The 27308-nt window shown below is 37.6% G+C and overlaps 1 protein-coding gene across 2 annotated transcripts in view; it reads right to left on the reverse strand.

The window, feature by feature from the left end:
- Positions 1-27308, reverse strand: part of srbd1 (S1 RNA binding domain 1) — a 57078-nt gene that overhangs the window by 20772 nt on the left and 8998 nt on the right. For both annotated transcript variants that reach the window (XM_057342823.1, XM_057342824.1), the window contains 6 exons: positions 23347-23454; positions 23075-23232; positions 22176-22266; positions 21981-22088; positions 8335-8426; positions 4216-4298 (listed from right to left, as the gene is read on the reverse strand). In XM_057342823.1, coding sequence (XP_057198806.1) covers positions 4216-4298; positions 8335-8426; positions 21981-22088; positions 22176-22266; positions 23075-23232; positions 23347-23454 — 640 coding nt within the window. The remainder of the gene's footprint in view (positions 1-4215; positions 4299-8334; positions 8427-21980; positions 22089-22175; positions 22267-23074; positions 23233-23346; positions 23455-27308) is intronic.

Below are 27308 nucleotides of genomic sequence, written 5' to 3' on the forward strand. Positions count from 1 at the left end.
TGTTTGGCTTGGACAGGTCCCAGCACCAGAACAAAGTGCGTCTGTCCACACTCGGCCCAGTTAACAGCTTTTTTTATCAAAAGCTGCCACTCTGAGATGTCAATCAGTTCTTCTCTTCTCTCCCCACCCTTGTGACCCAGCGTACATCTAACCAGCTGCAGGCTCTGAAAACACACTTCCCAGAGAGAGTTGAAAACACAAAGATGTTTGACGGGGAGATCCCTTTACATACCTCCCAAACCTCTGCCTCCTGAGAAACCAGAGCCCCGCGTTTTCAGCAAAACATGAAAGCTCCAAATGAGGCATTTGAAAACTGCTGAAGACATCCTGACAGAGGTCGAAGAGACGCCAATGACTGACAGCGTTGAAGTTCTACCTGTTCTAGGAAACGAAAGAAAGCGGTCTGCTACTCTATACGTTCTGCTGTCTTAACTACAAGGTCATGTGTAGATGTTTCGATCGATGTCAAGCTCCATGCCAAATAATTGGAAATAAAATAAAATGACTATTCAGAGTTTTCCATTATCATTCCAGTTCTTCCTGGGTTTTTCAAGCAATTTTAAAGCCTCAGTGTGTGAAATTTAGCGGCATCCAGTGGTGAGCTTCTGAATGACAACCAACGGCTCACTCCATCCCTCTCCTCTCCCTTTCCAAGCACTACGGTGGCTGACACAGGGCTAAGATGTCGTCACGTTTTCGCTTCTTTTCTGAAGGAGATAACATATTTATTATGAAACACGCTCTGTAGAGCAGTTTGTCCGTTTAGGGCTACTGTAGAAACAACATTGTGAAAATTCCATGCAAGGGGACCTGCAGTGTATGTAGATAGAAATAGCTCATTCTAAGGTAATAAAAACATAACGCTTCATTATGTAAGGCCCTTTTACACCTCTGAAGACATAGTTGTGTATATTATATTGCATTTCTGTCAATAGATCCTCCAAAAAATTACACACAACACCTTTAATTCAGACAAATTTGCTTATGAGTCATTCCAACCACAGTCTGAATAACTATTCAATGAAATGAATTAATTCTCTCTTCGCAAATTCTACACAACAGCAACTGTATTCATTTCAATGACTTTTCCAGACCTGGAAAACACTATTGCATGAATTAAAACAAGCTTTCAACTGAGACTGAAAGCTTCTGGCAGCAAATCAGGTGATGCAGTTTCCTGGCAATGAGTTGACATTTTAACGGCGACACTTTTCTCACCTACACTCGCCTCCATCTTTCCTTTACCTCAGGTGAAGCCTGGAGTTCAGGTCTGGAGTCAGTAAACACCTGTCAGACAGAACATGAGAGCTGCTCCCACGTGCACACTCGCCCAGCAATAACGTGAGAAAAACACGGATGTTGCTCTTTTTCATTAGTTTGTAACTAAAATAAACACCAATAAGGACCGAAAGATAAGAGGTTATTGCGGAAGACTATCCAGAACCCACCAACGGGTATTTCAATTTTATTCAACAAGTAGTATATGGAAAATGGACCACACAACATATACAGCTACAGCACTAGTATGAATCATAATATAAGAGAAGGTGTTCAGGAGAACATAACTTTTACTTTTTCCCACGCGAAAAAGAGCAGAGCTATCAATCATCGTCCATCAACTTCCTGTCAGTCAATACTCACACCTTCATTCGCTCTCTTCCGTTTCACCCTAAGGGAACAGTCTCAGCAGGCCCATTAAAAAGAGAAAGCTTTCAGAAAACTACAGTGACATCATCACAGCTTTTCTTCCTTGTCCTTAAAGGGGCAGTTCATCCACAAAAAAAATCATTATTTATTTTGTAATAATGTACGTGGTAAGCTGTTCATCCTTATTTCTTCCACATTCGTAGCTGTAACCCTAGTAAATGTAAATGACAACAAAATGTATTTGTGCGAAATTACCCCTTTAAAGGGATAGTTTCCCCAAAAATGACAATTCTGTCATGAATTACTCACCTCAAGTTGTTCCAAACCTGTATACATTTCTTTGTTAGGTTGAACACAAAGAAAGATATTTGGAAGAATGTTAGCAACTGAAATTTCTGGGGCAACACTGATTTTTGTCTATATTTGTTTTTAAACACAAAAGAAAATATTTAGAAGAATTTAGGAAAACAAACAGTTCTGGGGCACCGTTGACAACCATTTAATGCTAGTCAATGGTGCCCCAGAATTTATACAGGTTTGGAACAACAATTTTATCTTAACATTTGCAAACACTTTATGAACAGAAGCAATAAACAGCTTTAAAGCAACATCAATGTATGAACAATAATCAAAACATTTGAACCAATAACCAGCGACACTAAATTACGGGTACGTTTTAAGTAACTAACAAATATATTCCTTAAGGAAAACAAAAAAGATGTTTAATAAAAATGAATTCATATAATTAAGAAGATAAGACGCTGCAAGTGGACTTGAGGTACACATGGGAAAGTGTGTCAAGGAGAGTGACAGTTTCCTTAATATCCGGACGTGTGTGTGCTGTTTTCTCTCACAGCTGGGTAAAATGGTAAAATGTGCCCTTTGGGACCTTTAAGCAGTTGGGAAACCTGAAAAACAATCCTCTTCTGCCTCAGTGATTGACAGTTAACTATATAAACGTAAACTCTGGAGGTCCCACCCACTTTGGCTAACATGCATGTCATGACAGTACAAGCAACAACAGAGGGCAATGTGTTATCATCTTGTAAAGGTAAAATCTTAAAGGGAAAGTTCACCCCAAAATAAGAAAATTCTTTCAATTACTGACCCTCCAATTCACTCAAAACTGTATGACTTTCTTCTGCAGAACGCAAAAGAAGATATTTTGAAGAATGTTGGTTACCGAACAACACTGAACCCCAATGACTTCCATTGTATATAGAGACAAACCCCCCTGAGACTTTTCTCAAAACATCTTCTTTTGTGTTCTACAGAAGAATGAGTCATATACAGGGTTTGAAAACATGAGGGTGAATAAATTATGACAGAATTGTTATTTTTGAGAAAACTATCCCTAAAAACAAATCAACTTACACATCACTTGGGAATGAGAATATTAAAGTTAATTAGCTTAGTAAATGTAAAAATGGCTAATGTAATAATTTAAGTATTAACCACTGAAAAGCCAGGGGGATCAGCATGTTTCCACTAGTTCTAGAGGTTATGACCCTGCCTAGAAAGCTTTCCTGATAATCTGAATTGAGATCACTGTACATAGTCCAGTCTATTTGCAACACAAACAAATATACATACTGTAAACCCCTCTCTCTCTCTAACACACACATCACTCACCATGTCAAAGCAGTGGAGAGGCGTCTTGTGTTGCTGAGATTATGTAGCAGGGTAAATAAACGCTAAGTGCTGACAGACGTGCAGGTCGACGCTGCGATGCACACTGGACAAGTCTCACACTGTGCAAGGGCAAGAAGAGGTGACCCTGATCCTCTGCTAACCTAAACCTGTGCACATGTGCATATGGTCTTTGGGTCAAAAGTTGACAGTGAGAAATATGTGATATGCGATATTGATCCTTGACATTTGCAAAGATGCAAGATGTTCTTTCCTCTCCTTATTTGGGAAATGGCTCAGAGGCTGCAGTGGACTTGGTTTAGAGTTCCCTTGTACTGCTCTTAAACCAGCTAAATTTCACTCTTCAAGAAGTAATATGAACGATTGCATACAAAACAATCATGAGTTTGCAAAGCCCATTTAGCTTGATATTTCGTTATCTAAGGCAATGACAATGAGCATCCAAACTGCTATTACTCAAACGTAAAAAATCAGAGGCTGGTTAGAAAGTTGGGAAAGAGCCTACAACTACTTTGAACATTTGACTGCATCAGGAGTAGAGCCACACATTGTTCACACAGTCCCCTTCACTATCACCTGGACATTTCATGAAGAAATAAGTAAGTTGGTAACACTTTACAATAAGGTTATAATAATGGGTTCATACATTAGCTAACATGAACAACACTTCTACAGCATTTATTATTCTTACTTCATGTTATGTTACTAATACCTTTTTAAAACCAAAGATCGTAACTGTTAACATTACTTAACATTGTTAGTTTGCGTTAGTTAATTCATTCATTTACTAATGTTAACAAATAAAACCTTATTGTAAAGTGAATCTTTAATCCAATATAAACACCTAAGCAGCAATTCATATTTAATACAGTATGTTTCGGACACAACACTGAGAAAAGGGGATATCATGTGACTCACCTGATAGGTGCCAATCCCGATGTGTTTGGGGTCAATCTTAATGAGCTCTGCTAAAGGGTCCTGAACACGCCTCCCGATGGACACTGAGAAGACCACAGGAGGAAATTATCTCACAAGTGAACAGTTTACTCTCAAATATAATAACGTCCTCTGGAGAGATAAGCAATATTAACACTTTAATAAAGCAACAGACTTAATTAAGAATAAATTAAGCCCACACAAATGCCTTGAACTAATCACTGGTTTACAGATTATATTAATGAAGCAGATTTGCATTTACTACAGGGAATTCCTGTGCTTGCAAGACACTAAAGTACTGTGTTTTGGGTTTAGCTGAGCTTAGATCTTAAACATGGGTTCTGTATAAATGAACAGACTACAACAAGAATCAAAAAGCAATTCAGAGAAAATATCAATGTGTAACTTTTTGGAGGATCTATTGACAGAAATGCAATACAATAAACATAACTATGTGTTCACATAATGAAGCGTTTGCTTTATGACCTTAGAATGACCTATTTCTATCTACATACACCGCAGGTCCCTTTACATGGAATTCGCAATGTTGTTTACGGACAAACTGCTCTACAGAGCGCGTTTCATAAATACGTTATCTCCTTCGGCTAAGAAGTGAAAACGTGATGACATCTTAGTTCTTTGAGAGCCACCGTAGTGCTTCGCTGAAGTCCACGCTTAAACACACTGAGCAATGCATACTTTTCCTTGTACTTTACACTGTTTTCGCCTTATGACATAAGCTCAAAACAAAAACACTTGTGCAACTCTGACCCTTAAATGAGGCTGAGAGATTAGACAAATAAACTCAGACAGATTCATTTAATAGCCGTAACTACAAGCGCACGTGACATCACATCTGTCTGAGAGAGAGAGACACTGACAGACACATATAGATTTGCCATGAGTCCTGTTTCCCAGTAAATTCTGCAAGACAGGCAAAGACATGAGCCAACTAAGAGTGGTCTGGTCAAATAAGAACTCAATTAAAGTAAATAAAACTCAATTTAGAAGAAGCAGAATCCAACTTGTCCCTGGAAATATCATGTGTGAGCAGGCCAAAGACAATTTTATAAAATGAAATGAACATAAGCATTGCGGAGCACTTGTTCCATTAGCTTTATCTAGTCTTGTTGAAGGTCAGCAAATGAAAATCAGATTTTCATCTTTACTGTACGTGGCCGTGTGTGTGAGTGTCAAAGAGCGAGAGAGAGTGAAGAAGAGAACAAGACTCAGACAGAAATAACAGGCCTGCAAACTCAAGACAGAATGTGAGAGAGTACGTGGTCTTCTGCCCAAACACAAGCTCCACATTACAGAGAGTGGAGAGAAGTGCTTTTGTGTGTGCAGTACAAGGCCTGAGCTGAAACTCCATCCCTGTCCAAATATTATTACAGGCAGCAATTTCCCACAGAGTTCAGCGTAGAGACGCAGCGAGTGAGGCTTGGCCATCATGCTCCGGCAGCCCACCTCAAAACCTCTTTCCACGCTCACCCACTTCAGCAAGCACAGATACCTTCATCTTTCAGGTCCTAAAAGAAAGGCGATCACCTCCTCAAACTGCTCTCATCCAATGCATGAAAACCTCTTTCTACTGCAGCTACAGTTTAACTCTTAGAACTCGTACAATGAAAATAGAAATGTCCTTGATCATCTGAAATGTTGAACATCGTACTATAAAAACATACCAAGACTTTTGAAACTCAAACTTTTTGAACTTGTGCACATCAATCACACCTTTCTTAAATGTAAATAAAATCCAAGAAAAGCACAGACAAAGTTTTAGTTTGTTTATATTAAAGAGACTTTTGTATTTTTATTTGATTTAGAATTTGTTTTAAAATTGCAGTTTAGTTTTGTTATTTGACATCAAATATATTTTTATTTTACAGCGAAATGCGCAGCATTTGAGAAATAATAAATGGGCAGTTGTTTATTTCTAATTTGTCTCAACTCATTTGCACAAATAAATTGTGAATAAATCATATCGTGAGATCAGTATCATGATTCGCATTGCATCGTGAGCTGCCTGAGTGAATCGTTACATCCCTATTTTGTGTTGATTTAATTTATGTGTTGTGTATGTTTATATGACTCCATAAATATAAATAAATGTATAAATTGAAGAAACACGTGTAATATATATTTATAAATATATATTCATAATATAAATTGTATTTAAATAGAAATCTCTATATATTTATGTACATTTATGTTATGTATGTGTGTGCATTTACACATATACATACGCATATTTATATTATATAAATATTAATTGATTCATCGATTTGACAGCGCATAAAAAATTATACAAATATATGTATTTAAAAGAAAAGGGAAAAAACAAATAATAAATTATTATATTTTTTCAATATATCAAATGATAAATAAATACATTTATTTAATATTGCAAGATTATGATCTATTCCTAAATTCTAGAGTTATGATGTCTGATGTCTTTAGTAATGCTGCATGGTGTCTCAACACTAGAGGTCTCTACCATTCATTGTAAGACATATCTGAGTCCTCAGAATAAAAACTGCGGTGAAATCAGAGGGTCCAGTTTTCAACAGAGTTTACTTTATCAGTATTAACAGACTTTTAATATTTCCTAGACCATACTGCACTTGTCATGCATAACTGTATTTTCTTATTAAAAAACAAGCCACTTATGTTTCGATACTGTTCTCCTATGTTGTAGTGTGTATTTATTGCGTGAAACACCGAGCACTACACACATTTACACACATCCCACACAGGACGCTCCAATTTCTTACGCCTTTCATAAAATGGCCAAATATAGCTCCCTAGCTCGCTCTTGCACTTGACCAGAGGAAAATTTATGATTAATCCCACACTGATTTACTGCTTTTATAGAGGAAGTCTGGTATAATTCTCACATCCTGATTTCCAAACTTTTCACCATGCTTTATGTTTTTCAATAGTGGAGAAAGTCGCTTGTGTGGTCCAAACACAAGGACGCCTTCTTACAGAAACCTAATGTGTTACACAGTTATAGAAAGAAGTGAAACTTGTTTTATTCATAAGTGGCATATTGTCTACCAAGGCAACTGTCTGTCACTGCATCTGAAGTCAATATATTTACCTTAAAACAAAGAAGAGAAATAAATGTGGCCTACAGGTAAACAGGAAGTCTGTTTCTGACAAGAGGACATGAATGGCATATAAAGGTCTGATTTAGTAGGAGCTAAGTTAGACTGACAGGTAAAGCTAGTTTAACTGTCCAGGTCCAGTACATGTGACTTGGGTCTTGGGACTTAAAAACAAACAAACCCATCATTCAAAGGGTCAGCTTTCAGTCAATGTTAGTATGCTTTCCACTCAATGTTTGGTCCAAGAAAAGGTTTGACATTCATATTCGCAAGGTCATTTGTCTGCAAAATCCAAAATAAAGTCTTACATTTATATTACAGCATCTTTACCGTTACCAGGCAGCAGGCATAATTTGCAGGTGGGACATGTCCCCACAACTTCTTAGAAGAAATTGAGAAATGCTTGCGTAAAGTGTGCATTGTTTAGGGGCCATTAACATCTAAAACTCATGGAAAACGCAGGATTAGCCGCTTTCTCACCATCTCCCGTTGCTCACACTCGTAAGTTATATTTGCGGAAGACAGAGAGCCGCGACTCCAGAAACGTGGCCAGTATAAAAATGCGTGCATCACACGCACACGCAGTGCTTGCTTGTGCATCCAGTGTCCAAGCACAAAAACGCATAAACCAATAAACATGTGACATTTTTTGTCATAGGAAAAACCTTTTTTTAAGGGTAATGCACCGCAACAGCCAAGTGACAGTTTGGGAACCACATAATGTGAGATCTGGAGTCGAAAAGCGGAGTAGCCAATGGACAGACCGCCCACTATATATGATAAATATTCCCAGCGAGTTATAAGTATTGTTTTTGTCATCTCTGTCCCCACCACTTTTCAAAACAAAGTTACGCCACTGCCAGGCAAATATTTTGTGTGAAATATATTTTTCAGATTTAGGCATTAGTTTTCATTAACAAATTCTATTTTCTATACAGTATTTCAGCACAAAAACATATTGGTTAAACTCTAGAGAAGAATATGTAATCACCTGCACTCCTTAAGTTGGGATCCAGGTCAGGCATCTCCTTCACAGCCTCAGGACTCACGCTATAGATGGACGCTCCTGCTTCATCTGTTATGCTGGACAAAAAAAAACGAAAAGACAGACTGAAGCAGGTTTCCAAGGAAATTGGTGATATAAACTCATGAAGACCCCAGATGATGTGGGAGTCTCATAAGTTCACTTCCCAGTAATTCTAGGAGGACAGACCAAAGAGCCAATTTAAATAAATTTCCATAGAAAGCATGTAGCCGAACCTGCAGGACCTGAAGCTTGCAGTACACAGCAATGCACAGAGGACATGTGCAACAACACACATATGCTCAATACAGCTCTGTTTATATTGGACACCAACAGCCATTTTAGCATCTTGAAAGCTTGTGGTTAAATTCTGTGTCTCTGAGTTGATGTTCATAGCTGGGTATTTATTAAATGAACGTTGCTGGGACTGAATCATACAACAATCTCCAAGACAGAAGGAAAATGTAAGTGATGTGATTGTGGGATTTGATGGTAATAAAGAGAACGAGAGTGTGGCGGTGAACAAAGGTTGACTGAAGGAGCTCTCATAGAATAGCTATTCATGTCATATTACAGTTACACAGGTTCTAAATAAAAGCCAGAAACAGAAACCAATTAACAACAATGTGATATATATTAGACATCTATGTAATGTAGTTCTTTATATATTTATAGATTTCTAATAATATATAACCGTGTTTCCTGAATTGTTTTGTTTTATGTACCCCCAGGCCTGAGCAGTCTCATCAACATCAACTGAGACATGTTCTTCTTAACTCGTATCAACAAGAATGAACATCCATGAGGTCTTTAATAAAAACAAAAATGTAATAAACATTATTGAAAAGACGTTTGAAAGAACTTCTGCAGCAGACCAGTGAGAGAACCCAGATTCATTACATTTATATGAAAGTGTGAGGATAATTATATTTAATTATTGCATAAAATTTATTATATATTAAATTTCTGAGATGTGCCTTGAGAGATTAAAAATACAGTGTTGTATTGAGTAAGGTTTACTACATCTTTCTTTTGAACCTGTAGTGTATGTGCCTGCCAACATTTTCACTAGCCCCACCCCACCATGATAGATTTTATTTTCATCAACGTATTTTTATATGCCACAAACACTTTGTTAAAAATTATTAACTAATAATTAATTATTATAGGTTATTAACTAGCAGTAACAGATGGAAATTACATAGTTATAATAGGTATAAATTCATAAACACACTATTGCTACAAAACAATAGCATATAGTCAAAACAATCCTAACTGGTTTGTAATTTTTGACCAACTCTTACTGATCCTACCAAGAGTCTCACATACATACTGACAATTTAAATAAAATCTAATTTATGCCAACAAGCAAGGTAAATCTGCAAGGCAGGCAGTGAAGAGAACTCTGCAGAAATGCACAAATATTTTGATACCAACGTCTATCACACCAATTACATTACACACAATCATTTTCTTTCCTTAAAAATCTACACATTTTTATCTATCCACAGTTTTACTTATCAGGCAACTAACATTAGGCCTACTAATGCATTACAGCAAAAATTACAAATAAATTAACACACACAACTATTTTTATTTTCAAGCCTTTCATTGAGAATACTATTTATTCACACAGGTTTTGTTTAGTAAACAATGTATTTATTTTTCTAATCATGAATCTAACTGTAGTGGTCACCTAACAAGCAAATGAAAGCATGGGTCAATACTGCCATCTAATGGTAAACAAGCGCATTCTTTACAGTACTTCTGACAAAATAAAAAATCTCATAGTGGACACTAAATACTAAACAAAATTCAGTAATATGTTCATATTCTTATAAAATTAAAAACTAAATGTATAAAAATGACAATTAAAAGACCTCTATTCTACAAACCTAAAGATAGAATTTATTTAAATCTGCAGTTATTATCTGCATGCTTAGAATTTAAATAAAATGAAATATTCAAGTGTAATTTTGTAAGTTATCTTTGCGATTGTTAAAACAAAATGAAACTTTTCTCTTCAGCTCATCAGACCCTGAATCATCATATATTACAAAAATATTATTGGCCAGTGAAATAATGTTCAATCAGTTAGCAGAGGAATAGAAAAACTTTCTTACTTGCCTAGTTATTGAGATCTATTGTACCCACTGATCTATATAAATGACTGGATTGCTCATGACGTCATTACACTGAAGCTTCCGCGCCACCAAGCTTTCTATTAAATTAATAGGGAGTTATCACATATTAATAATAAAATAGTAACTTACCAGTAACCGTTTTTTATATCTAAAGTCTCACAGTACATTCTTACAACGCAAATGTCTTACGCATGTGAATGGTTAATTATTTAAAGGGATACTTCACCCAAAATTGAAAATTCTGTCATCATTTACTCACCTATGTGTTGTTCCAAATCTGTATAAATGTATTTGTTCTAATGTACAACACAGAGTAAGATATTTGGAAGAATGCTTTTAACCAGACAGATTTTGCCCCCCATTGACTACCATAGTAGGAAAAAATACAATGGAAGTCAAAAGTGCCCCAGAACTGTTTGCTGTCCTACATTCTTCAAAATGTCTTTTTTTGTGTTCATCAGAACAAATAAATCTATACAGATTTGGAACAACTCGAAGGTGAGTAAATGATGACAGAATTTTCATTTTTGGGTGAAGTATCCCTTTAAAGTCGGGAATTTTCCCGTCTTATTAGATATAGAGTGAGTTACATTCATTTTCATTACAGTATAGTGTACATATCAGATCAGCAGACTAACGAAACACCTAAAATTAGCTTATTCTGAAATCTAAATACAGATAAATACTGGCTGTTTATGTTCCTTAAGTCGTGAAGCTATATTTCTAAACATTTACACATGTCCATTACAACAGTGTGGAATACACACTCACCTTCTATACATTGATTTCTATATGTCGCTATTCTGCCCAAAATAAACATAAACATTGGAAAAAACATCAGAAGTAACTATTAATTTAAACACACATGTGAACTAAAAACTTATCGCGCACCCAATAAGCTGAAAAACAGGTTATTCTAGATCGACATTTTGTAAGTCACTGTAAATCAATGGCACTCCCTGTCAGTTGCGTATACCAAGATGGTGGCACGATCGCCTCCTGCCGTTGGTTTAGCGTTCTAGGCGCAATCCAGTCATTTATATAGATTAGTGATTGTACCTTTCTTTAACAATTTTCAGAAATGTACTCCTCTGTGATATTGTTGTTACAGATAAAATATGTACTCTTGAATCGACCTTTGATTAAGATAATGTCCTCCCCATATGATTATGACCACAGTTACAGAATAACCATACAAATTAGGCCGGTTCAGCCTGTTACATTTCCTGTCCTTCTACTGCTGCCCAAGGCTTCTTTGGTTAACGTTGCCAATTAGTGTCATCATACCCATGACAGGATGCAGAGGCTTTGTGACATGGACCTTCAGTTTGACTCATTTTCTCAGACCCTTTCTCCTCTCATATATTGTCGTGGTGACAGCACTAACAAGCCCTATAATGTAACTCAAGGGTCAAGGTGAAGCAGGTTATTAGAAAGAATAGCAGGGCTGTCACAATTATTAAATAATCGTCTCATCGCAATTATTTGACATAATCGCAATTATTGTGAATCCTTAGAAAACAAGGGTGATCTGCAATATCTGCAACATTTTACATCCACCGTCCTTGATGTGCACTCACTGTTACGTTCAAATGACATTTCTCCATCTTTTGTGTCGTCTCAGCTTTGTATTTTTTGTGTTAATTTGTTTTGTTTCTGTGATTCCAGACTTGCTGCATCTACACACCAAGATGACACCATCCTCATATTTAGTTTTCTTTTAAGGTCACTCTATAGTAAATATTATTAGTTATTTACAACATTTTGAGATTTCTTAATTTTTTTCATTGAATAAATTAATTGTTATTAATTGTTACATTGTCAAAGCCATAAAATAGACAATTAATCGCCATAATCACAATTATTTAATAGACAATTAATCGTCAGCCAAATGTCATAATCGTGACAGCCCTAAAGAATATTATAAGATAAAAAAATAAACTGATACACAATGATAAAAAAGCAAACAAATAAAAAATGAGGTTTGTTAGACATTAAAGAAAGATAATACCAACCCAATCTGAATCTCTATAACCAGCAGAGCTGGTGCTGATGAGAGTGACACCTTCCCATAAGAGATGACAAAACCGGCAGTGAAGTTTAGTTCTCAAAACAATATTTTTTAATGTTCAATGTTTAGGAAAATCATTTTACAGAATTCCATGTAACCTTGTGTCCATTTTAACATTACGTATCAGACAGGCAGCAGAAAGCTACCAGCTCCCTGACCAAGCCCAAGCGAACCGAAAGATGCAACGTTAAGGTGACACAAAGACAAATCCTGTCAGCAGATGACATGATGATCCTTTAGGTTTGAGAGTCACCCACTTACTCACACACACACTATTGGGGGCTATCATGTGTTTTTGAGACCCCCTGGGCAAAGTCACAGCTCAGCACCCCCCTTAATTGTAAGTTACTGTGGTACTCGCTGTATTTGTCATAATCCTCTAGGCTGGTCCATCTCCCCATCTCAAGGTCCCTGACCACAGGGTGACATCAAGAGATACATACTTTGATACTCGCCTCTTCAACAACCCCCCGAAAACAAGTGCTAATTAAAAAATCATACATCAGATCCATCGGCAGGGTGAAGAGATATCATCTCGACAGTAACCTGATACACAAAACCTGCAATGGACTGAAGACTTAAAGCTAGAGCGAGCACATTCACTATTCTTGACCATATATGATGTGGAAGTAAATAAGTTAAGCATGCGTGCCATGTTTTTCTGTAAAATCGTCATCATCATTGTCGCTGTCCTTCTGAAACCTTGGATGTCCAAATTCGCTGTTTTGGAAATGGAAAAAATACTGTACTTTTTAAATGATTTAATACTGTGTTAAAGTATTAAACACTTTTGAATACTTTTGGGTTAGAAACTTGCAAATCCTGGCGACAAACATAAAGGGTGAGTAATAATAATGATTCATAGTAAAAATAATGAGATACAAGGTTTAGAAGGACAACAGTGATATATAAAAGAATTAGGCCCACTCAAATTCAAGATTAAACGCAAAGCTTTTCTATAGACTATTTTAACAACAAGTACAAAACTTTACTTTAGTGAACAAGTAAAACAATGTGCATTTGGTCGACAATAAATCTGATATGATGGATTATAAAGACCCCTGCTAATAAAAAATTGGAAAATCTGTTCATTTTAAATGTTAAGATAATAAGTGATCTTATTTATACAGATCAGTGCAAAATATTGCGTCATCTAATAAATACAAATTAAGATCAAGTCTATCTCTGTCTTTCATGTTTTCCAGAATGAAAAGGGACAAATAGAACAATCTTGGATAATTACAGCTCACCAAAGGGACTCTAGCCAAAAGAAAACCATCAGATAGCAGGCCAATGCCAAGTCTAAAAACGCTGACATTTTTCGCCTAGAAAAGGGCCAGAATGGCAGGTGTCAAAGGCCGTCAGTCTCAGGCTCTGCGCTAGAGGCTAGCAAACGCCCGGCCAGTATAGAGGCGCAGTTAACACCACATTCAAGCTGCCACCGCCACACAAGTCTGAAAAGAGCAAACCCTCAAAGTCACTCACATCAAACTGGTGGCAGATGTTCATCACCCCCTCAGCTCCCCTTCCTCCCTTAAACACCCTTCTCCTCAAAGAGCCACTTCAGTGTGAGCTTTCCAGGTTACCGTGGATATGTTTCACCACAAACTCACGGCAATTCGTAACTATTTTAATGATTCGGCTAATTTGTATGAATTTGTTAATCGCTCTGTCCTCAAGCCAATAAGAGTTAGGTTTAAGTGGTTCATTATTGCGTTTTTTAACTATTCATTTTGTATGCTTTAATATGAATTAGCCACCTCGTAACATACATTAAAATGAAATAAGGATAAAGATCATGTTGTTTTCCTGCAGAGATTATGGGGGCCGGGTGAGTTGTTGTTGGTGTCCAGATCTCAAGATCATGAGCGTCCAGTTTCAACAAATTTCCAAATCTAGAGATAAAAAGCACCCAAGCATAGCTCATAAAACAGATATCTCGGGGCTTTCCATATTCTAATTTCATTTCGGTTTCATTAGAGGTCCGGTTCATAAATGCAGATGTGAAATTGAGGTTTTGATGTAGCAAGCTTTTTCTTTCTCTATACTCTAAGGGCTATAAACTAAAACCTAAAACGGCCAAACACAAGTAAATGAGGCATGAAATGTGCAGCGTGGTAAAAACTTCACTGTTGGCAATTGCTTCCAGTCATTCTGACATCACAAGAGGCCATTAGATAGAAATTGACAGATGAGGATTTGGCATCTGGGTTTAAGGCAATGAAAACTGCGGACCGCTTGCTTGATCTCATGGTTGGCTGAGGAGGATCAATCAGCACGAGGCAGATTGAGAGTGACACTACAGTTTCCATGTCCGCTCTTATGAAAACTTTGTTAAATGCAAGAAAGTATTCACAGAAAGCTGAAATGACTGTTCTGCACGACCGTTCTGCTGGAATGAATATGCAACATTGATGCTAAATTCCCTTATACAAACATACATTTGGCTTTTAAAATACATGACATACATGACATCGATAAAAGACATTAACACAAATTTCTATATTTACTGTGATAAAAGTAGTCAATCTAAATTAGGGGGCTTCATAGAGCCAGTGGTTCTGAATGTCCTCTGTGACATCTGCGGACATCTATACCTCAGTGAGACATTAGCCAAAGGCCTGTGACTAGCAAATATTCCTTCTCATTTCTCCCTGTCCTAATCACCCTAACCAGAACCCTCCTCAGAGGCCAAACCGCCCAGAAACAACACTCCACTCATCCAAGACCTTACAGCCACAACTCATCTCACTCCACCAGAAGCAAACTGGAATCTAAGAGCACCACAGAAAAGGACATAAACACAGGTCTATACATAACGAAAATCTATCAAGAAATGTATCATAACCCTGAGTAATCAAACAAATGACACTGCAAACCAGACTGTAAATTGCATTATTTAGTATTAGTATTATAGTCTTGTTTGCAGTAAAATGATCGGAATCGTGTTTTAAAACAAGATAAATTTAGCAATATTTAGTGGGATTTGTTTAAGACAAGAAAAACACTATTTGCCGCATGGTAAGAAAATACAGTTGTTTTCTTTAAATTTAGATTTTTCTAAACTCACTGGAAGATTTCTTTTAAAACGAGACTAAAATGTCTTGTCAATTTGCTCCTTAAGTAAATGGGTCATGTTTTATTCAAAAGTTTTAAAACACATGACTGCAATGCTTATGATCTTATAAATCTTTCAATGTAAAGATGTTTGTTAAAATGTTTGAAATTGTTTTTTGTAGACAAAAATATTACTGTGCCAACATTATTTCTAACGGTTATAATTACTGTATTTTTTAAGACAAAAATTGTATTAAATAAAATATTTTTAGCCAAAATAATTAGCCAATATGAGCCCATAAATGGAAAAGCTTTCCCGCAGAGTTAGGACTGGCTCATAAAATGCAATGAGTACAATTTTGCAAATTACAGGCAAAGGATACAACACAGTTTTAAATTCTTTTGGATGTTTTTAGTCCTAACAAATATCTTAGTTACAATTCTGTCATTCCATAATTCTAATGAATTTACTATTATTCTAAAATGTGGAGAATAAAGAAATGTCAATTATACACATATAAATAAAGAATAAGTGTTTCAAAACCTTTGAACGGAATAAAGTGTCCTTGAGCTTAGAAAACGTTTAGTCTGATTTCTCAGATAAGTGGAAGTTTCTTTCCCGTTACAATGAACATGATTATCTCTGATTCAAGCAACAGACACTGAAAAACAAAGTGGGTGACAGTATGAAGGAGAGAGCTCCTGTAATTCCTTGTCCCCCTGCAAACTGAGTCTAATGACCAGAGACTGGCCGGCTGGTGGCGGAGAGACAGCCTGAGGGGAGGAGGCTGGCCACTGCTGCTGTCTTCAACCTTACGAACAGACAGAGCTGTCCAATCAGTCTATAGCCACAGCTCAGTATCAGGATCCCTGCCCTGACAGTCAGAAACACTACGGGCTCTTTCTCATTAAACAAGATACATGTCATCTCGTCCTTCAGGGGCAAGAGCCAAAGTCAACGCCAAACAGTAGCAATGACCTGAGTCAGAGCAGTACCTTCCTTTGAATAAACCTCTTAAAGGAAATTCTGCTAACACATAACTGACAAATCACACTAAAAGTGTAATCATGACAAAATGTATATTTCATAAACTATTTCAGAATACATATAGCCGTAGAAACAATCAAGAGACCATTTCTAAATTCAGGGAATATACAGAAATCATGGAGCTAAATTAAATATTTTTTAAGAGCTTTTTTAAGACTCTTTCCCTACATTTTAAGACCTCATCACCACTTCAAGTTTTAATCGTACATTGGCGACATTAACTTACATTTACTAGACTATATACCGTATATTGTAAGATAGCACAACTAAACAGTCTTATAGTTTGTGATAAGACTTGACTACTGTAATGCACTGCTTAGTGGTTGTCCTGCATCATCAATAAACAAACTACAGTTAGTTCAGAACGCAGCTGCCAGAGTTCTAACCAGGTCCAGAAAATACCATCACATAACCCCAATGTTATCAACCCTTCACTGGTTACCCATTGAGTATCGTATTGACTTTAAAGTTCTTTTAATCACTTATAAAGCCTTAAACGGTTTAGCCCCTACCTACTTAACAGAGCTTCTACCACACTACAACCCATCACGCTCTCTAAGATCTCAAAACTCCAGACTTTTGATAACACCTAGAATAACTAAATCCACCAAAGGGGGCGGAGCTTTCTCATACGTAGCACCTAAACTCTGGAATAGCCTTCCTGATACTATTCGAGGGTCAGACACACTCTCCCAATTTAAATCTAGATTAAAGACACATCTTTTCAGCCAAGCATTCACTTAATGCAAAATATGCTAAATAAACCACCGGGAGACTGCATTTATTAGATATTACATACTAGAATAATCTTGCTTGTTCTATAAACACCATGCACTGTGCTGTGTTTTACCTATTTTGAGTTTTTGTGTTTTTCTTATTTTCTCCTGTAAAGCTGCTTTGGAACAATGCACATTGTGAAAAGCGCTATATAAATAAAATTGAATTGAATAACTCCTTATTAATGCAACATAATTGGGGTGGGAATTAATTGAGTGACTAACCCAAAGCAAGGTTTATTAGAAAGAAAAACGAGTCTACGCTTATCGCCTTCCGACACACAGAGCACAGTTCTTCCCAGAGATAACAATAACAGAAAAGATGCTGTGTATTTTTTCAGACCTCAAATACTGCAAAGAAAACAAGTTCATATCCACTTTTAAGCAATACAACAATTATATTTACGCATGTTTTAAGAAAAGTAAAAAAATACATACGATAAAATTGATTTTTCTCGTAGTTTTTATGTCTTGTCATGCTGTCAGTCTTTCACATTGCTGTTGGATGACGTTATGTCACTCCTGAGGTTTGATTTTGTTGAAATTCAACAGACACTGGACTGGAATGACCACAATACATCTAGAAATGCTGATTAAATGAACATTTGGAATGGTCTCTTATTTTTTTCTATGGCTGTATATAGGGTATAACCATGAAGCTTATATAGTGGTTTCATCTTGCAAGGAGCTGAAACAGAAAGATGAATAAAACAAGATAATCATCTTTGTGAGAATTAAAAGGGGCTTCGTAAAAAATAAGTAATACGTTTAAGAGAATTGTAGGCTTGACAAAGCCTTTTATAAACATTCAAAGTGCTCTGTGCTGAGGTTGCTAAACATAGCTAGAAATCTTTGGGGGTTACATTAAGAAATTCTGGTGTCCAGTTAGGGATTTTGAAAAAGTTTGATAGAACTTGATAGTGTTTGTGCACAAGCTTGTTTTTAGAGCTATCAATAAATTTGGCAAATCCACATCAGAAGCACCACTGCTTTCTTCCAGCAGTACTAAGATACCAGGACAACCAAGGTCATCCTGGATTTGGTTCATGTTAGAGGCTTTGAGCACATCTTAGTCAGGATGACGGGGGAGAAGAAAAGAGTTCCCCACCCCACACACACACACAATACTGAAACATTTCACAGTTAAATGGATAGTTCACCCAAAAAAGAAAATTGTGTCATCATTTACTCACCCTCTTGTCATTTCAAACCTGTATGGCTTTCTTTCTTCTGCACAACACAAAAGAAGATATTTTGAAGAATGTTGATAACCGAACAGCGGTGGCAGTCATTGACTTCTATTGTATAGACACAAAACCAATGCAAGTTAATGGCTGCCACCGCTGTTCGGTTATCAACATTCTTCAAAATATTTTCTTTTGTGTTCTGCGAAAGACAGAATTTTCATTTTTGGGTGAACTATCACTTTAATATATTAGACCTCATTGTAGGCTGCTCATGCAATGCAGAGGAGGAGACAGAAATCTCAGTTGCTAACATCCCAAATATCTTTCTTTGTGTTCAACAGAACAAAAAATGTATCCAAGTTTGGAACAACTTGGGGAAGGGAGTAATTCATGACAAAAAATTTTCATTTTTGGGTGGAGTATCCCTTGAAGGTAGTGTTTATCCTGGCCTTTTGCAAATAACAACCTCATCAACTCAACAGGCCCTTAGTTTAACGGAGGAGCACCAGGTCGCTGAGAGCGGCGCGGCTCATCCCGCAGGCTCATAACCGCACACAGTCACCCGGCACTGCCTGTCATTCCACAGCAGCAGTCAGGCGAAAGAGAGGAAAGCAGGCGGCTAGCAGCGACGTTGTGACAGAAAGGAGGGAGAACCGGGATGATGGGAAGGGGCAAGAGATGATGTTTTATTTCCGAGCAAGCTGAGGGCTCCGGAGACAGATAGCAGACGGTGCAAATGAAGCCTCCGGTTTAATTGACTAGCTGCGTACAAAGTGCAGTGCGGAGATGAACTTTCAAGGGGGGAAAATGTGCCGAAGAAACACATGGGTCCAAGTTCATCCACCCAAGCAGCACACACAGGGAAGGCAGGCGCTAATCAGGGGCGGACTGAACAGTAGGACATTCTGTCAAAGTCCAGAACGGCCGTCCCACCGACGGCCTACGGCCGCGACCAGTGGCGGACTTATTATAAACGCGAATGCACACAACGCGAAGGCATTAGCGAGTCGGACACGTATGCATGTAACGCAGGGCTAGTCAACTGGTGGCCCGTTAGTCATCTTTACCTGGCCCTCCTTAACATTTAAAATAAGTGGAGAGACTTTAAGAACGGTGTGCTTTAAACGCACGTCCTCCTGAGACGCCACATCTTTAAAAGTCCAAAACGCTGCTACATTCAATACGAAAGTAATTCCCGCGGCTCATAATGATTTACGTCGTATAAAGCGATTTAATCGGTCAGTCCAAGAAACTTAATGTTATTTACAACGTTATAATCAGCAATGCATTGCACAGCCACGGGCAATCAGTTTGCGCACGCGATAGGTCGCGTTCTAAAACGCGTTTTGTGCCCTTGAAAGTAGGCTAACTGTAGGAAGGGTACACCACGTGAACGGTTGTCTCAGATAAGGGGAAAACGGTGTTGTTTTTATTACTGCATTCATTATGTATAACGGCTATATTTACGAAAAACAGCTGTTCATCTCCCCCAGAACTCGCACTATACAAAGGCTCTGCCCTATAAGTGCGTGGGGCACATGAATGCGATTGGAATTCACCCGAAGATGTGATAATAGTGTTCAGTTTCTTGCACAGATCAATTGACTCGCTTTATAATACGCTTATTTAACATCACAAGGGGCAGGGATTACTTTTGTGTTGAATGTATTTGCGTTTTTTACTTTTATTGATTTAACTTGAATTAATTCAACCAAATATCTTCATGAATGTCTTCTTGAAAAAACCATGCCACCCACATCTTGGATGTACTGGAGGACTGTGGGTGAGTAAATTAGTAGCAATTTTTAGGGTAAAGTAATGCATTAAGGAATATAAAATACAATTAAAAAGACAATATCCCTTTCAATTTAATATCATGAAAAGGCACAAATACTGGAGTGGATGCAATATTTGTGTGCATGTTTTAATATATATTTAATATATAAAATATATAAGTAACAGCAATAAAAACAGTATAAAAGGAACAAAACGCAATAAATAGCAGAAATACAAAATAACAGAAGAAATGAGGATATGGTAAAAAAAAACTGGCCCGCATCCTATTTATACTTTTGGAATACGGCACTCAAAGAAAAGTAGTTGAAGACCCCTGATGTAACGCAATGCACACGTTACATACAACCATCCCCCACAACCCAAACCCAGCCCCACTTTGTGAAAAGTGTTTAACTGAGATTTTGCTAATAAACTGTTGGAAGATGTCCTGTGGAATAGGAGATATGCCATTAAAAGTATAGTCACCCAAAAATCATTCTGATTTGCTCATGTTGTTCTAAAACTGTACTATTAAAAAACTGTTCATTAAAAAAGGAAAATGCCCATTAAAGTGATATGATAGGGAACAACACCACACAAAACCACACGATGAATTAGTAATATGTGTTATGCTTCAAATGTTTTCATACAAGTGTTACTGGTCTATGTTTCGTGTAGAAATCTGCATTAGTCTGAGAATCTTACTCTAGTAAACCGACGAGAGATGCATTCCTCCACTTAGAGGAACATTTCAGCATGCAATTTAATCAGTATCATTTATTACAACTAGCACTTTGCTTATATAAATACCTGGCTGGGACTGCCAGGACAAAAGTTCAATGTGTCAGCACCCTACGCCAGACACTGGATGTTGCACTGCCTATGTGGAGATCTACCACTTTCATTTTCGAATAGAGGTTGAAATGAATCCACTAGTGGAGCGCGCCATGGATGTCAATTTTGACGCATCATGCTTTGCTGAGAATGACTGAGGCAGACCTGGCAGCCCATCTGAGCTGCACTGGGGGATGCGGAGAGCTGCAATGAAAACCGCCATCAATGTACGCCATAAACGGCCACTTCAGAGCGGTTCTGGGCAGCTCTCCAGTCAGAACCAAAAGTCAACAAACAGGAGTCTAGCTAGATGGAGGGAGAGACAATCCCAGTTCGAGCCTTTATTTGGGTTGGATAGGAATACATCGGCCTGGTTTGGTTTGAAGGACGGTGAGAAATATTTGTTTTTAATTAGAGACAGTCAAACAAGGTCCAGATACCATTTAAAACCCGCAAGAGTAACACATTCCAGACCGGCACCGTTTCCTGTCCTCCTCCTTCGCAAACCTTGCCTGACAGTTGCTATTTTCACTCTTAGCACAGTTTATTGATAAAACACTTTCAAATTTCAAGCTGTAATCACACCAAAACTGGAAATGAGCTTGATGTGACCTCAAACTAATGCAGGTAAATCTCTGCTGTGCTTAAAATACCAAAGACCTGTCACAGAAAGAGCTGCACTCAGAAAACTGCAGAGGATAAAAAATAAATAAGTCATACCAGTATGAAACATCGAGCAGGTGGAAGAAGCGCTGTTTAATTAATTCTGTAAAGAAGGCTTCAGTTTCTCTGCACGCTTTGCCATTTCCTATAACAACGGTTTGACAGCTGCAAGAACAAAAAAAACAGTTATTCATAAATCTTTATGGGAGCCTAAAGATACTCATGCAACCATCTTCACTTTGACTGTAATACCTATGTTTAAGCATTAGATGGCGCAGTTTTTCCACCTCTCTTTTTCTAGCTGAGCCATGCAGGTAAACCACATCTGTGTGCAGTATCTGACCTGAGGAGAAACACAAAGGATGTAAGATACTAAGAAAAACGTCTGCAGAGAAGACAGGCAACCAAATAAATGACAAACAGAACATTTTTAAGGGCAAATTAACAAATCACTAAATTCTAAAACCACATAGTTCCCAAGTCCTATTAGGGATACAATTCTGATGATTTTGATCAAATATGATCAAATATTAAATATAAAGATTTTTATCTACATTCATTAATTTGTTTCAATATCTGCAATCATTAAATTGAATTCTAGTATGCACGTATCTGCATCATATGCCTGGCATTAGCCATTGGTCAACTACATTCATGCCCTTCATCTTGTTCCCTCTCAGACAATTCGGTGGGCGATTTTGTCAGTGAGAGAGGCGATCTAATCGCAATGGACACCTCAGGAGCCAGGCAGGTCATGTGACTCCACACCCACAGACCTGTCACATTCAAGCTGGCTCCTTGTGGGTGTGTGGTGCTGCTGCAGGGCAGAGGGCAAAACACGGCGATGCCACCTGACACACACCCGCCAGGCCTATCAGTAGCCTGGACAGGGGGCACACACAGGGCACAGCATGCAGCTCCACCCACCGAGATGGCACAATGAGCATTCTCATCACACCTGCCAATCAGAGACTCTCCTTAAAGTTGAACATTTCTTTGAAATTAAAATGAACTATGGTTAGTTTCCAATGGCTTATTTTTTTGTTCAAACATCAGCTCTATTTTACAGCATCAACTGTTTGTTTTAGATACTTTACAGATACTGATTTTTCCTTTCAACCTCTGAATACATCCGAGTCTAGCATTCTTACTGGTGGGGGAAAGAACAGCCAGTTTGCAGCCATGGTGAAATCCTGGATCCACTCCCAAGATGACCTTGCCCCGCACAGGACACATCAGAAGACGCTGACGTAGATTGCGAACAAACATGGCTATGGATTCCTTTTCTGCACTAGCAGTTAATTTAGTCCTGGGACAGAACGAAGCACACGTAGGTTTTTAGAAAGAATATTATTTGTGAACAGAACGTTTGAGAAAGAGCATTAGGAAAAGTCATGAGGTTTCCTGTCAGGCGAGAACAAACCTGTAGCCTCGGCTGAGAAAAGGCAGAATGAGCCTCTTGTAGGAATCTTCAGCAGCATTTTTCAAAATTTCCATCAGTTCCGGTCGTGCAAATCCTTGTGGCTTCCACCTGCAAATCACACAGCAGATTTTGCACGCCTCTCCCAAAAAAGTAAATAGATTTCAAAGCTTCAAGGAGAACAAATGCAACTTTCAAAACATTACAAAACATGCTTTTGCAGAGCAAGTTACATTCTATTTTTTATGAAAAATTGCAAAAAGGGGGACTGCCATAAACAAATAAAATGAACATATACATACTAATATATACTAACCTTAGAATTTCAAATTTTGGATTGTGAAAAAATAGAACAAAATGACAAATTTTCATATGCGTAAATATATGAATAAACAGAATTAATTCCTTCCTGAAAGGGAAATCTTTAAATATAAAATATCTAAAAATGTATGGGAAAATTTACACACACATATATATATATATATATATATATATATATATATATATACAGTGAGGGAAATAAGTATTTGATCCCCTGCTGATTTTGTAAGTTTGCCTACTTACAAACAAATGAAGGGTCTATAATTTTTATGGTGGGTTTATTTTAACTGATAGACACAGAATAATAAAAAAAATCAGGGGAAAAAAATGTTATATAAAGGTTATAAATTGGTTTGCATTTCAGTCAGTGAAATAAGTATTTGATCCCCTACCAACTAGCAAGAATTCTGGCTCCACAGATTGGTTATGTGCCTATATGGACCACAGATTAGTCCTGTCACTTTAAGAAAGTACTCCTAAATCAGCTTGTTATGTATATAAAAGATGCCTGCCAACAGAATCTGTATCTTCCAGTTCAACCTCTCCAACACCATGGTCCAGACCAAATAGGTTTTAAAGGATGTCAGCGACAAGATTGGAGACCTGCACAAACCTTGAATAGGCTACAGACAGAAGCTTGGTGAGAAGGAGACAACTGTTGGTGTGATTATTTGGAAATAGAAGATATACTAAATAACTATCAAATGCCCTTGTTCTGGAGCTCCCTGCAATATTTCCCCAATGGGGTAAAGATGATCATGAGAAAGGTTAAAGATCAGCCCAGAACTACACGGAAGAAGCCTGTTAATGATTTCAAGACAGTTGGGAACACAGTTAGCAAGCAAAACATTGGTAACACATTGGTAACACGCTATGCCACAGTAGACTGAAATCCTGAAGCACCCGCAAGGTCCTCCTGCCCAAGAAGGCCCGCCTGGCTCGTCTTAAGTTAGACAATGAACATAAAAATGATTCAGAAAAGGCTTTGGCGAAAGTGCTGGCACTGCTGTGAGACCAAAACTGACTCCTGTGTTTGGAGGGAGAGAAATGCTGACTATGAGCCCAAGAACATCATGTCTACAGAGAAGCACAGTGTTGGAAACATTCTGCTTTAGGTACAGGATGACTTCACCGCATTGAGGGGCTGAGGGACGGGCCCATGTACCGTAAAATCTTGCACGAGAACCTCCTCCCCTTAACTAGGTCACTGAAGATGGGTCATGGATGAGCCTTTAACATGACAAAGACGCAAAACATATTGCCAAGACAACCAAATAGTGGCTTAAGGAGAAGCACATTAAATGTCCTAGCCAGTCTCTAGACCCTAGTCCTATAGAACCTCTGTGAAGGAGGCTAAAACTCCAATTTGCTGAGCGACAGCCAAGAAACCTTAAAGATTGACAGAGGAGTGGACTAAATGTATCCGGACAGATGTGCAAACCTGGTGACCAACTATCAGAAATGTCTGACCTCTGTGCTTGCCAACAAGGGTTTCTCCACAAAGTACAAAGTTATGTTTTGCTAGGGGATCAAATACTTATTTCACTGACTGAAATGCAAATCAATTTATAACCTTTATATAACATTTTTTTCCCCTGATTTTTTTTAATATTCTGTGTCTATCAGTTAAAATAAACCCACCATAAAAATTATAGACCCTTCATTTGTTTGTAAGTAGGCAAACTTACAAAATCAGCAGGGGATCAAATACTTATTTCCCTCACTGTATACTGTAAAATAGTATGTTCCTGGTATTTACTGTAAGATCCAAATCCACAGCTTTTAAACAGCATTTAAAAATACGTTACAAAAAGATTTATAAAACGAAATGATAGAACAGTTATACATACATCTATAAAATATACAGACATGCTCAAATTTGTTGGTCCCCTCCACAAAAAACGAAGAATGCACAATTTTCTCTGAAATAACTTGAAAATGACGAAAGTAACTGGCATCCACCATTGTTTATTCCATATTTAATAGAAATCAGACTTTGCTTTTGATTTTTTATTCAACATAATATTGTAAATAATAAAACAAATGAAAATGTCATGGACAAAAATGATGGTACCCCAAACCTAATATTTTGTTGCACAACCTTTAGAGGCAATCACTGCAAGCAAACGTTTTCTGTAGCTCTCAATGAGACTTCTGCACCTGTTAACAGGTAGTTTGGCCCACTCTTCCTGAGCAAACTGCTCCAGCCGTCTCAGGTTTGATGGGTGCCTTCTCCAGACTGCAAGTTTCAGCTCTTTCCATAGATGTTCCATAGGATTCAGATCAGGACTCATAGAAGGTCACTTCAGAATAGTCCAATGTTTTGTTCTTATCCATTCTTGGGTGATTTTAGCGGTGTGTTTTGGGTCATTATCCTGTTGGAGGACCCATGACCTGCGACTGAGACAGAGCTTTCTGACACTGGGCAGTATGTTTCGCTCCAGAATGCCTTGATAGTCTTGAGATTTCATTGTGCCCTGCACAGATTCAAGGCACCCTGTGCCAGATGCAGCAAACTAGCCCCAAAACATAACCGAGCCTCCTCCATGTTTCACTGTAGGTGTTCACTTCTTTCAAAGCTTGATTTTTTTGTCTGTGAACAACATAGAGCTGATGTGACTTGCCAGAAAGCTCCAGTTTTGACTCATCTGTCCAAAGGACATTCTCCCAGAAGGATTGTGGCTTGTCAATATGAATTTTAGCAAATTCCAGTCTGGCTTTTCTATGTTTTTCTTTCAAAAGTGGAGTCCTCCTGGGTCTTCTTCCATGGAGCCCACTTTTGCTCAAAAAGCAACAGATGGTGCGATCAGAAACTTCAACTTGTATCTCTTTGGCAGTTATCCTTATAACCTAATTCTTTTTCTACCATTCGCACTATCCTTCTGTTCAATCTGGGGTCGATTTTCCTCTTGCGGCCGTGCCTAGGGAGCTTGGCTACAATTCCATGGACCATAAAATTCTTAATAATATTTGCAACTGTTGTCACAGGAACATCGAGCTGCTTGGAGATGGTCTTGTAGCCTTTACCTTTACCTTATTATTTTCTTTCTGAGCTCCTCAGACAACTCTATCCTTTGCTTTCTCTGGTCCATGTTCAGTGTGGTGCACACAATGATACCAAACAGCACAGTGACTACTTTTCTCCGTTTAAATAGGCTGAATGACTGATTACAAGATTGTATACATGTGTGATACTAATTAAAGAAACTAATTAGTTTGGAATATCACTTTAATCCAATTATTTTGACCTATTCTAAGGGGTACCAACAAATGTGTCCAGGCCATTTTAGAATATCTTTGTAGAATAAGCAATAAAATCTCTTTCCACAGCTTCTTTGCTTTATCCTATGACATAACAAAGGCATGCAAGTATGCATGATACAATAGCTTTTAATTTCATCACTCTTCAGGAGGAATGAAGCATTTTTCCATGAGCTGTAAGGCTACCAACAAATTTGAACACGTCTGTAAGATGAACTGTAACAAATAATCCTATCAAATATTGACAATGTTTAGAAACTTTCTTCATTAAATGAGAATGCCTTATGAATACTCTTAAAAGTATTCATTTATTTCAAAAAAATCTCTAGCGAATCATGAAAAGCAACTACAACACTATTAAAACCAGTTGTTAACATATTTTA

The sequence above is a fragment of the Triplophysa rosa genome, linkage group LG9, assembly GCF_024868665.1.
Source record: "Triplophysa rosa linkage group LG9, Trosa_1v2, whole genome shotgun sequence".
NCBI lineage: Eukaryota > Metazoa > Chordata > Actinopteri > Cypriniformes > Nemacheilidae > Triplophysa > Triplophysa rosa.